Here is a 12931-nt window from a genome sequence, read left to right as displayed (position 1 = left end):
TCTAAAAGGGGGAGACAGACAGCAAAACAAAACAAGTTGGCAGGCATCAATACCATCAAGATAAATAGAATCATAGATATATCACATCATTAATAAAATAGAGTAATAAATAATATATGATAATAATAATGTTGGTATTTGTTAAGCGCTATGTGCGGAGCACTGTTCTAAGCGCTGGGGTAGATACAGGGTAATCAGGTTGTCCCACATGAGGCTCACAGTCTTCATCCCCATTTTTACAGATGAGGTCACTGAGGCACAGAGAAGTGAAGTGACTTGCCCAGTCACACATCTGGCAAGTGGCAGAGCCGGGATTCGAACCCATGACCTCTGACTCCCAAGCCTGGGCTCTTTCCACTGAGCCACACTGCTTCCCATATATACAAGTGCTGTGGGGAGGGGAAGGGGTAGAGGAGAGGGAGGGAGAAGAGGGGAATGGGGAAGGGAGTAGGGGCAGAGGAAGAGGGGTGTTCAGTCTGAGAAGGACTCCTTGAGGAGGTGAGCTTGTCTGTCATAGTGGACTTTCCCAAGTGCTTAGCACAGAGCTATGCACACTGCTTAATAAAGGTATTTTTTGTTGGTATTAAACACTTTGTGCCAGGCACTGTATTAAGTGCCAGGGTGGATACAAGCAAATCGGATTGGACACAGTTCCTGTCTCATGTGGGGCTCACAGTCTCAATTCCCATTTTACAGAAGAACTGAGGCACAAAGAAGTGAAGTGACTTACCCAAGATCACAGAGCAAAGTGGCAAAGCCACGATTAGAACCCATGACTCCTGACTTCCAGGCCCATGGCTTTATCCAATATGCCATGCTGCTTCTCATAAATATGATTGATATGTGTACATAAATCCTGTGGGGGTGTGAGTGGGAGAGTACAAATCCAAGTGCAAAGGTGATGCAGTAGGGAGAGGGAGTATGGGAAATGAGGACTTAGTTGTCAAAGGTATCAAACAGAAACTCCTTACCATAGGCTCTAAAGCACTCAATCATCGTTCCCCCCCTTACCTTACCTCCCTGATTTCTACAACCACCCAGCCCGCACACTTGGCTCCTCTAATGCCAATATATTCACTGTATAGCCATCTCATCTATCTCGCTGCCAACCTCTCGCCCACATCCTGCCTCTGATCTGGAACGCCTTGCCTCTTCATATCCTACAGACGATCACTCTCCCCACCTTCAAAGCCTTACTGACAGCACATTTCCTCAAAAAGGCCTTCCCCAACCTGGCCCTTATTTTCCCATCTCCCACTCTCTTCTGCATTGCACCCTTTATTGACCCCTCCCTAACCCCACAGATGCAAGGTAACTGAAGGGAGCTATTGGGTCCAGACAGGGTTGTTTTTTGGATAAGGGATACATGAGCATATTTGAAAGGAAGTGGGAAGAAGCCATTGGAAAGTGAACGGAGGAGGCAAATGCTTTGCTAAATGCGAAGGGCCACACTTGGCTGAAGCTGGAAAGGGTCGTGCAGGGAAGAAGGGAACGGTGCAAGGGGTGGTGATAGACTTGATGGGAGTTGACGGAGGCCAGCGCGTGGGGAGGTTGTAATAGTTAATAACGTGCAAATCTTAAGATTTAATGATTTGTTTTATTGTTGAACAAAACCTCCACCACAATATTAGAAATTGTGTTGAAAAAGGAGCCAGCGTTTTCTAGTTTAAGCTTGCTAAATCTGAAATAAAATGAAAGAAGTTGAAGATGATGTCCTTCCAGAGAAAACTCTAGCTTTTCTGAAGAGAAAAACCTGTTTTCTAGTTTAAACTTGCTGAATCGGAATTAAAATCAACAAAGAAGCAGCTGATGATGTCCTTCCAGGCAAAACTCAAGTTTTTCTGAAGAGAGAAAAAACCGACACATTACAAAACGTTCTGCAGCTAAGCACCTTCAACTCAAAATCAGTAGTTAGGGGCCTTCTGAAACAATCTCTGTCTTATTTTCCATTACTAGTCTGAATTGATTTTGACTAGTAATTTTCAGGCTTGGCAGCAAACTCTGGAAAGTCACTCAATATCGATCATTCAGTCTATAACTGAACACACAGCAGCAAAAAAGAAAAGAGTTTGCAATCTCCCGGTGAATGTCACCACAGGGGCCAATTGGGGAACCGGAGCTTCCCTAGTACAGTTCTCCACCCTGCCACAGATGGTTTATTTTTTTGGGGGGTGGGGGTGAGGGGAAGAAGGGCTGATGCTCAGGACGCAGAGGGTTTAACAGGGGGAAGAAGGGGTGAAAGAGAGGCCTCCAAACCCCCTCCCACAGCCCCAGACCCACTCCATTCCGCAGCCCCCCACCCTTCCCTCACTGGGACCTCTCCTCTGCTCCTCTTCCACCCCATCCTACTCTCTCCCCTGCTCTTCTCTAATAATGGCCCCTTCTGCTCCTCTCATCACCCCTAACCCCAATGTCCATTCCTTTTCTGGGAGCCCAACTTTTACCCCTGCTGGCCCTTTCTTACAGCTGCTGGGGACATGAAACAGGAGAGGCTGAAGGCACCCTAGAGGTGGACAGTCTGATACCCCCACCCTCCTGGGAATCAAGGAAATACTTCCCTTCCCCCTCTCCCAGGTCAGTGAGGGGGACACCACATCCTGGCCCATCGTACTCAAATTGGGACGCTGGCTAAGTCAAAGGGCGTGGGCAAGAACTGCTGGGATGGGACCCCCAACCTCCACCGACAGATGACTGCCCGTGGCCACAGCTGTTCCCTGAGACAGACCGGGCAGCTGGGGTTTGGGGGAGGGGGGCAGGTGTGGAGTGCACCGAGGGGGCGTTGCCATAATGCTGCTTGGGAAGCTGCTTATCTGAACCCCCTATTCTCCGTGCTGCCATACTTTACGCTGCTGCTCCGGTTCCACCAGCTGAGCGGCTTACAGCGCAGGATGCGGTCCCGATGCCAGACCCAGTAGTTAGGGTCCAGGGCCATGATCTGGGAAAGAAGTAACACCGGGGGTGGAGGCCAGTTGGTGGGAGGATGACTCCAGGTGAGAGATGGGGGTACAAGATGCCATACGGGGTTGGGGGTGGGACATGGGACGATGAACCAGGAACCGAACCCCTGCCTCCTGCCCAGCCCTCGTCCTCTCCCAGGATTCTCCCAGCACCCTCTGCAGGGCCCTGACATAGACCCACCTCCTCACACTCCTCCGGTGACACCCGGGCCTTGCCGCCTATGGCCTCGAGGAACTTCAGCCGCAGACGACAGAAGATGATTCTTTCATTCATTCTCACCTCGTGCCCGAAAGCGAATGGTAACATGATCTTCTTCAAGACGAACACATTCTGCTCCACGTCATTCGCCAGGGAGCTGTGTCCAGAGAGGGGCTGTGGGCCTAGGGGCCAGGCCCGTTCTTCCTTCCTTATGGCCTGACTAGCCCCCCCACAGCCATTACCTCCTCCCTTGGCAATCCCCTGCCGACCTCACTCATGGGGAGGGGCCAGATCGGAGGACCTGGCTTGGCGGGGTAGCCTGGTTCCGGGACCCTGGATGGGTCATCATCACCCTCCTGGGGGTTACTCAGGGTGGGGTGCTGGGGAGCACTTCCTAGGAGATCGTGTGGTGCCCTCAGGGGCACTCCAGACCCTGCCGTCCCCTTCCCGGCTCCCGGGGTTGTGGCTGATGGCTGAGCACCGCCCAACCCCTGGGACCGTGCTGGGGGAGAGGGGGAGGAGGGAGCAGACTCACAGGCCCAGGAAGAGATGGAACCGTTTGTACTGCCAAGTGGGTCGACCCGCACGGAAGAAGAACGCGACCACCATTGCCAGCATGTACTGCACCCGGAAGAGGGGAGGGATCAGGAGGCGTGGACCAGAGGAAGGCAGTGTGGAGGGGGGAAGGCTGAAGGACCTGTTCCCGGGGTACCTGGAGCCAACAGGGCTTCAGGCGGAAAGAGCTCCCTAGATGGGAGGGTCAGGGATGGGGGGAACTGGGCGGAGGGGAAGTATCTGGGGTTTGGGCAGCACCAGGGGTCGGGGCTGCTGGGGGAGAGAGTAGGGAAGAGAAGGAAGCCATACACAGAAGGCACAAAGACCACGTCGGAGGGTTGGGACTGTGAGCAGCAGGAGGAAGGGATCAGAGGGGAGGGCCGACCCACCTTATCTGACATCACAAAGTATTTGTCCATGGCCAGAAACTTCAGCACCAGCGGGTCATCTGTGGTGAGGAGAGAATGGGGCTCAGCTTAGCTGGCCTTGTCAGGGAGGGAGGGCCCCCCCTGCTCCTTACCTTTCTGAAATACACTAGGTAACATTCTCTGCCTCGCCTGTCCTCCAACATCAGCTTCCTGGGGTGTGGAGTGGGCACTGTGAAAGGAGTGAATTCCCCCAAACCCCCCAGCGTACATACCCATCAGGTGCACAAAGGCCTCAAAGTTCTCCCTCAAGGTAGGTACCCGTGGAGGGAGTACAGGAAGAGGGTCCACTTTCTCTGCTCTCTGTGACTTCCGCTTCCTCAAAGGGGGCTGGGGGCTCCCAGTGGCAATGTTGGACTTCGGGCGGTAGCCTGGCAGGCGCAACAGAGGTGTTAGACAGGAAAACCTAGAATGACGCCTGGGATCCAGAGCCTGAGACAGACAACTCTGGGCGGGGAGGGACAGAACCAGCCCCACTGCCCAGCCCCATCCAGCTCCGGGCATGGACATGTGTTCCTCCCCTCACCAGCACCAAGCCCCCGGTCCCTCACCTGAGGTTTGGGGAACAACCAAACTTCCTCCTGCCTCCTCTTGTTTCCCCTGGCGTTGTGCTCCCCTGAGAGACCTCGATCTGGTGGACGGCTGGGATGCGGGGGCATTCTTCTTCGAGGAACCTGACAGGAAGCAGAACGGGAGAGGTGAGGCTCCATCCCCACCCCTCTAAATGCCCACAAATGAAGCCCCTGTCCCATGTGCCTGGGGCCACTGCAAAGGTGCCGTATAATTGGATTGACAAGCTAACAGCGCTCAGCCCAGAAACAACAAAGCAAATAACCCGCTGATACTGAGGCAAACAAAGCAGGGCAGTCGTGTCTCCGGGCACTGTTGAGAGGAGAACAGTACCCTCTCCCTCCAAGTGGCTAACGTGTCCCACTGCGGGCAAGGAGTTTCAGTGTTCAGAAAATGCACAGGGTCTTTCTCTCAGTGCAGTCATGTGAGACAGGGATGTAACTGGCTATATAAGGAATCTAGCTGAACATGGAACTAAATGGATCAATAGCCAGTTTGAATTGGAGAGTGGGGCATTTCTAAGCACTTGGAATTGTGTGGTGTACATGTGGTGATTTTGTTCCAATAACCGTTTCTCTAGAGAGAATGGCAGGCTTGATCAGTCTGGCAATGCTCAGTGTTCCAGTGAACCCCCTGAACTTTGGGATCAAATTTATTTCCTGAACTGATGGGATTGAATTGGGAATACCATTAAACCTATGTTACAAAACTTGGTTCTGTGGGGCATCCGTGTTCATGAGTTTCAGAGGTTGGAAAATACAGCAAAGGGAACTCTCCTGGAACAAACTCTCAGTTCACTTCTGGCCAGGCTCATCTCTTCTCAGGAAGGAATGAAAATTTACTATTGACAAGCTATTCTTTCTCTCTGGTGAAATCAGAAAATTGCTATCGTTTATCCAGATACCTGATGTGGTCAGATGCTGGAATGGATGGTTTTTTTTTTGATATTTATCATGGAAATCAGGGTTTGTTGTAACTGAACTGTAATGGGTCCATTGGACAATGTAGTAACAGCGGCAGGTCACAGTGAGCGTTTCAATTACCTTGGGGCTGATGACTGAGCCAGGAATTAATGTCAGGGGCCAGTGTGTTTGGGATCATGGGAACTCAGAGGAGCTGGATTCTGATCCTGGTTCTGCCATCTGCCTATGTAATCTTGGGCAAGGCACTTAACTTCTCTGGCCTCAGTTTCCTCATCTGTAAAACGGGAATTCAATGCCTCGTCTCCCTCTTAGACTGTGTCCCCCATGTGGGTCAAAGACTGTCCCCGACCTGATTAACCTTATATCTACCCCAGCACTTAGAACGGTGCTTGACACACACTGTTTAACAAACACCATTATAGTAATAATGATGATGATATTAAGTCATTACATAGTCTCACACACAAGTGTGTTGTATTTTGCTCTGGTGATTGTTGGGTGCTGTCACTGTGAAAGGGAATATTGGGTGATGTTCACATGGTACTACCAAACAGTCCTTAGACCGGGCTGGAACCAGGCTAATGGCTGCCTGTTGGCAGAAACGCAACCATTGATGCAGGCCACCAGGCTGCTTCCTGCTGCTCTCACCAATTTGAGGAACAGGCAAACAGGTTTAAGGCCCTGAAGTGAACTGAACCCCACCCCGCTTCCTCTCCTGTCTTGGAAACTTCAGTGCTCCATCTCCCCACATTTCCTTGAATCCTCTCATCTGTGTCCCAAATCCCCACCCTCTATACCCGATCTTCCACGGGTGTTTTCTCACTTCCATGTTCCCTCCAGGCATGGACATGTGTTCCTCCCCTCACCAGCCCCAAGCCCCCGGTCCCTCACCTGAGGTACGGGGCACGACCGAACTTTCTCCTGCCTCCTCTTCTTTCTGCTGGCGTTTTGCTCCTCTGACTGACCTCGATCTGGTTGATGGCTGGGATGCGGTTGGCTTCTTCTTCTTCGAGGAACCTGATGGGAGGTAGAACGGGAGAGGTGAGGCTCCATCCCCACCCCTCTAAATACCCCCAACTCTGGTGATTGTTGGGTGCTGACACTGAGAAATGGAATATTAGGTGGTATTCACATAGTACTACCAAACAGCCCTTAGACTAGACTGTGCCAAGGCTAATGGCTGCCTGTCGGCAGAGACACAACTGTTGATGCAGACTACCAGGCTACTTCCTGCTGCTCTCACCAATTTGAGGAACAGGCAAACAGGCTTAAACCCATGAAGTGAACTGAACCCCACCCTGCCTCCTCTCCTGTTTTGGAAACTTCAGTGTTCCATCTCCCCAAATCCTTCCAACTGTGTCCCAGCTCCCCACCCTCTATACCCAATCTTCCTTGGGTGTTTTCCCACTTCCGTGTTCCTTCCGGGCATGGACATATGTTCCTCCCCTCACCAGCACCAAGCCCCGGTCCCTCACCTGAGGTATGGGGCACGCCCGAAGTTCCTCCTGCCTCCTCTCCTTTCTGCTGGCGTTGTGCTCCTCTGACAGACCTCGATCTGGTGGACGGCTGGGATGCGGGGGGACTCTTCTTCGAGGAACCTGACGGGAGGCAGAACAAGAGAGATGAAGCTCCATCCCCACCCCTCCAAATACCCCTAACTCTGCCCCTGCCCCATGTGCCCGGGGCCACTGCAAAGGTGCCATACAAATGGATGGACAAGCTAACAGCGCTCAGCCCGAAACAAACAAAGCAAATAACCCGCTGGTATTGAGGCAAACAAAGCAGGACAGTCGTGACTCTGGGGACTGGTGAGAAGAGAACAGAGCCCTCTCCCTCCAAGTGGCTACCGTGTCCCACTGTGGGCAAGGAGTTTCAGTGTTCAGAAAATGCACAGGGTATTTCCCTCGGTGCAGTCGTGTGAGACAGGGATGTAACTGGCTACATGAGGAATCTAGCTGAACATGGAACTAAATGGATCAACAGTCAGTTTGAATTGGAGAGTGGGGCATTTCTAAGCACTGGGAATTGTGTGGTGTACATGTGGTGATTTTGTTCCGATAACTGTTTCTCTAGAGAGAATGGCAGGCTTGATCAGTCTGGCAATGCTCAGTGTTCCAGTGAACCCCCTGAACTTTGGGATCACACATTTCCTGAACTGACAGGATTGAGTTGGGAATATCCATTAAACCTGTCACAAAACTTGGTTCTGTGGGGCATCCGTGTTCATGAGTTTCAGAGGTTGGAAAATACAGCAAAGGGAACTCTCCTGGAACAAACTCTCAGTTCACTTCTGGCCAGGCTCATCTCTTCTCAGGAAGGAATGAAAATTTACTATTGACAAGCTATTCTTTCTCTCTGGTGAAATCAGAAAATTGCTATCATTTATCCTGATACCTGATGTGGTCAGACGCTGAAATGGATGATTTTTTTTTGACATTTACCATGGAAATTAGGGTTTGTTGTAACTGAACTGTAATGGGTCCATTGGACAATGTAGTAACAGCAGCAGGTTGGAGTGAGCATTTCAATTACCTTGGGGCTGATGACTGAGCCAGGAATTAATGTCAGGAGTCAGTGTTTGGGATCATGTGAACTCAGAGGAGCTGGATTCTAATCCAGGCTCTGCCATCTGCCTATGTAATCTTGGGCAAGGCACTTAACTTCTCTGGGCCTCAGTTTCCTCATCTGTAAAATGGGAATTCAATGTCTGTTCTCCCTCTTACTTAGACTGTGTGTCCATGTGGGACAAAGATTGTGTCCAACCTGATTAACTTGTATCTACCCCAGCGCTCAGAACTATGCTTAACACACACTGTTTAACAAACACCATTATAGTAATAATGATGATGATAATAAGTCATTACATAGTCTCACACACAAGGGCATAATGGGTGGTGTTCACATGGTACTACCAAGCAGACCTTAGACCGGGCTGGAACCAGGCTAATGGCTGCCTGTTGGCAGAGACGCAACCATTGATGCAGGCCACCAGGCTGCTTCCTGCTGCCCTCACCAATTTGAGGAACAGGCAAACAGGCTTAAGGCCCTGAAGTGAACTGAACCCCACCCCGCCTCCTCTCCTGTCTTGGAAACTTCAGTGCTCCATCTCCCCACATTTCCCTGACTCCTCCCATCTGTGTCCCAACTCCCCACCCTCTATACCCGATCTTCCATGGGTGTTTTCCCACTTCCATGTTCTCTCTGGGCGTGGACATGTGTTCCTCCCCTCACCAGCCCCAAGCCGCCGGTCCCTCACCTGAGGTATGGGGCACGACCGAACTTTCTCCTGCCTCCTCTTCTTTCTGCTGGTGTTTTGCTCCTCTGAACGACTTCGATCTGGTTGATGGCTGGGATGCGGGTTGCTTCTTCTTCGAGGAACCTGACAGGAGGCGGAACGGGAGAGGTGAGGCTCCATCCCCATCTTTCCAAATACCCCCAACTCTGTCCCTGCCCCATGTTCCCTGGCCCCCCAAATCCCTTTCCAGACAACTCACATCTCTTGGATTTCTTCTGAGAGGGCTGGCGCCCAGCGAGGGTCACTGATTGCTCCAGGGTGCTGGAAGGGAGGGTGTCCGGTGTCCGAGGGTCCTGTGGAAGGACGGTCCCCTTTTCAGAAGCTGATTTGGTTGGTTGTTTGCTACTGGCCTGCCCTGCCTCCTAGCTTCCCCCTCTAATGCCTCTTCTCCATCCACAATGCTGCTCCCCTCCTCCCCATCTCCTAACACCTACACTCCCCTTCCCTTACTCTCCTTGCCACCTCCTTCTCTTGCCAGTCTCCCCTTCTCCTCTCAGTTTTGTACTGTCCTCCCCTGGTCTCCCTGAACTCTGTAGGCCTGCCCTTCTCTCCCCTCCCTTTCCCCTTACCTCCCCTGTCCTGACCTACTCTTTTCTGCTCCAAAACTGCCGCTCTGTCGAACTGTCTCTCGGGCCACTCACTACTGAACACCTCAGTTGCTCAGGTCTGAGTGACCTCATATTCTGGCCGGCACCTCCAACGGACACCAGGTTTAAATGAAGCAAAGGTAGCGTGGCTCAGTGGAAAGAGCATGGGCTTCAGTGTCAGAGGACATGGGTTCTAATCCCGCCTCCACTTGTCTGCTTTGTGCCTTTGGGCAAGTCACTTAACTTCTCTGTGCCTCAGTAACCTCATCTGTAAAATAGGGATTAAAATTGTGAGCCCCACTTGGGACAACCTGATTACCCTGTATCTACCCCGGTGCTTAGAACAGTGCTTGGCACATAGTAGGCACTTAACAAATACAATAATAATAATGATAATTAATAATAATGCAAACAGACGGAATCTGAGCGAAGCCTAAATTCTCTCCTGTAAAGTCCTCTGCTCTCCTTCCCTATCCTGCTCCACGGCTCTGGTGCTCTCCCCAGCACTCCACGTCCCCCACCGCCCCCCATCTCCTCCATTCCTATTAAACGCAGGACCATTTCCTCTTGCTGCTTCACATACTGCCCCTAGATGGTCCTGGTTTCCTCTGCGATGGCATTCCCATTGGCTCCTGCCCGGCCCTGGCCTGGTGCAGATCGAGCCTGGCCAGGAGAATCCCGGCCCTATAGTTCAAACCCAGGACGTGAGCCATGAGTTCCTGGCATTAGCCCAATCTTCTGTGCAGCCCAAAACACTATTGCCACCCACGATTGCATAGGACACCCACCCTTCTGCCCAGACACTTATGTGCTCCCCCCCCAGCGCTCATGTACATATCTATATTTTATTTATTTATATCCCTGTCTCCCCCTCTGAAGCATAAGCTCATTGTGGCAGGGAATTTTTCTGTTATTAGGTGTACTCTCCCAAGCACCTAGTACAGTGCACTGCACCTGGCACTCAATAAATATGATTGATTGATTGTTTGATAGGTATAGTCCATCTGCTATTCCCTCACTCTTTTTACTTCTTTATACCATTCCCAGGGAGCCCCTAAAGCCAGCTCCAGTCCTACGTGCTGCTCCAACACTTCTAGTCAGCAAGTCGTGGCCATTGATTCTGCTCGGGGACTGCATCAGCAGCTCGTTTCAAATCCTATGAGTCATTTCTACTTTCACCCTTGCACACGGGCAGACACAGTTTAATATATTCAAAGTGGTCATTAAGAATTATGTGAAATAAACCTTCCCTTACAAAGAGCTCCTTCACAGCAAATGCAAACCTGAAAAATGAAGTTCGAAAAGAACTCCAGCCCCTGTCACTGCCAGAAAAGGATATTTCTCCTTCAGCGAGTCATGAATCACTGACTTTTTGGCCACAAGGGGCTACTCCCTTTGGGCAGAAGAGCCATTCCACTTTTACAGTGAGTTCTGTCTAGAACAATCAGACAGACTCTTCTCTATTGTCTTGGTCTGGGCAAAGCTTCCCTCTTGGGAGTCTTTTTAGCCGTTTTACCACCTCCCCCCCGAAGGAAAGCAGTGTAGCTTAGTGGAAAGAGCCGAGGGCTGGTAGTCAGGAGACCACGGTCCTGTTTCCAACTCCGACACTGGCCTGTAGTGTGACTGTGGGCAAGTCATGTGATCTCTCTGGATCCCAGTTGCCTCCCTGGTAAAATGGAGATGAGTTCCCTGCTCTCTTTCCCAGTTAGGTAGTGAAACCCATATGGGGCAGGGTCTGGATCTGATCCGATCACCTTGTACCTATCCCAGTGTTTAGCCCACAGTAAGCCCTCAATGAATACCATAATCTCATCAACATTATTTAAATTTAATTGTCTACTCCACCCTAATCCTCCTCGACCTCTCAGATGACGTTGTCGAGCACTCCTTCCGGAAACATCCTCTAACGTTGGCTTCCCTGAAGCTGTCCTCGCCTGGTTCTCCTCCTATTCTGTTAGCTGCACCTTCGCGGCCTGTTTCCCTTGCTCCTTCCCTGTCTCCACCCTCTCACCGTTGGAGCCTCCCCTCAAGGTTCAGTTCTGGATCCCCAAACGCTGTTCCCGATCTACACCTATTTCCTTGGAGAACTCAATTGCTACCACAGCTTCACCTACCATCTCTTCGCCGAAAGATTCCCAAATCTACCTCTCCAGCCCTGACCTCTCAACTTCTCTGTAGTCCACACATTTCTTCCTGCCTTCGGGACCTCTTTATCTGGCTGTCTTGCCAACAACCTCAACCTTCCTGTCCCAAACACAACTCTTTATCTTCCTACCCAAACCCCTGCCTCCTCCCCCGGTCTTTCTCATCAACGTCGACACCACCACCATCCTCCTTGTCTCACAAGCCCTTGGCATCATCCTCAACTCATCGCTCTCATCCGAAGCGCATATAACCAAATCCCGTCAGCTCTATCTTCATATCACCGTTTCGGCCTCCTTACTGGCCTCCCTGCCTCCCGTCCCTCCTCTCTCCTATCCACGCTTCGCTCTGTTGTCCAGAGCACTGTTCTGAGGAGACCGCTCAGCCTGTAGCTCCCTGCTCCTCCCAAACACTCGTTTCCCTCATTCGGCTGCATTTATTGAGCACTTTCAGTGTGCAAAGCACTGCACTACACGGTCCAGAAAGTACACTGTAACAACAGACACATTCCTGCCCACGGCGACCTTGGGGTCTTGAGGGGGCTACTGCCATTACTATAAAAATAGATGAATAAATAAATCTCCAGTGGTCACCCCTACCGCTCTTGGCGAAGTGGAGCATAGACAATGCAGACACCCCCGAATCAACTCAAGCCAGGCACCTTAAAACCGCAGGCCTTCCCGGGAGGGCTCGCCAGACGACGGACGTTATGTGAACTCAGCAATTCACCTAATGAAATAGGCGGTTAAAATGGGCGGGAAAGGGGTTTTTAAAGGGTCCTTCATTTGCATAAACCCACCCCCGGCCGACACGGGCAGCTCCCCTTGGCCCCCTCCCAAGACAGTCCCACCAAGGCGGACTCTCATTGGTCCCCGGGCCGTCCGTCGGGTTCTGCTACTTCCCATTGGCCGCTGAGCACAACGTTGGCATCCAATGGTCCCGGGACATCCTCCTTAGTCCCGCCTCCAATGGTCCGTTGATCCCCGCCTCATGCCCCCTGCTCCGCCATCTTAGAACGATGTGGTCTGGAGGGAATAACAATAATGTCGGTATCGGTTAAGCACTTACAATGTGCAGAGCACCGTTCTAAGCGCTGGGATAAATACCGGGTAATCAGGTTGTCCCACGTGGGGCTCACAGTCTTCACCCCCATTTTACAGATGAGGGAACTGAGGCACAGAGAAGTTAATAATTATGTTGGTATTTGTTAAGCGCTTACTATGTGCAAAGCACTGTTCTAAGCGCTGGGGGTGATACAAGGTGATCAGGTTGTCCCTC

The 12931-nt window shown here is 51.4% G+C and overlaps 1 protein-coding gene across 1 annotated transcript; it reads right to left on the bottom strand.

Moving 5' to 3' along the window:
- Window positions 1-1577: 1577 nt before the first annotated feature.
- LOC103167098 (speedy protein E5-like) lies at window positions 1578-12558 on the bottom strand. The gene is made up of 13 exons (XM_039910744.1): window positions 12453-12558; window positions 12315-12382; window positions 9124-9217; window positions 8886-9008; window positions 7105-7227; window positions 6521-6646; window positions 4688-4810; window positions 4352-4507; window positions 4101-4159; window positions 3692-3777; window positions 3139-3313; window positions 2841-2935; window positions 1578-1841 (listed from the first exon to the last, which is right to left on the bottom strand). The coding sequence occupies exons 1-13, from the start codon at window positions 12556-12558 to the stop codon at window positions 1832-1834; spliced, it is 1344 nt and encodes a 447-aa protein (XP_039766678.1). The 3' UTR covers window positions 1578-1831.
- Between the last annotated feature and the right edge of the window lie 373 nt (window positions 12559-12931).

The sequence above is a fragment of the Ornithorhynchus anatinus genome, chromosome X5, assembly GCF_004115215.2.
Source record: "Ornithorhynchus anatinus isolate Pmale09 chromosome X5, mOrnAna1.pri.v4, whole genome shotgun sequence".
In the NCBI taxonomy this organism is placed as follows: Eukaryota; Metazoa; Chordata; class Mammalia; order Monotremata; family Ornithorhynchidae; genus Ornithorhynchus; species Ornithorhynchus anatinus.
Note: the sequence above shows the minus strand (reverse complement) of the source record. Positions and strands in the feature narration are given on the sequence as shown.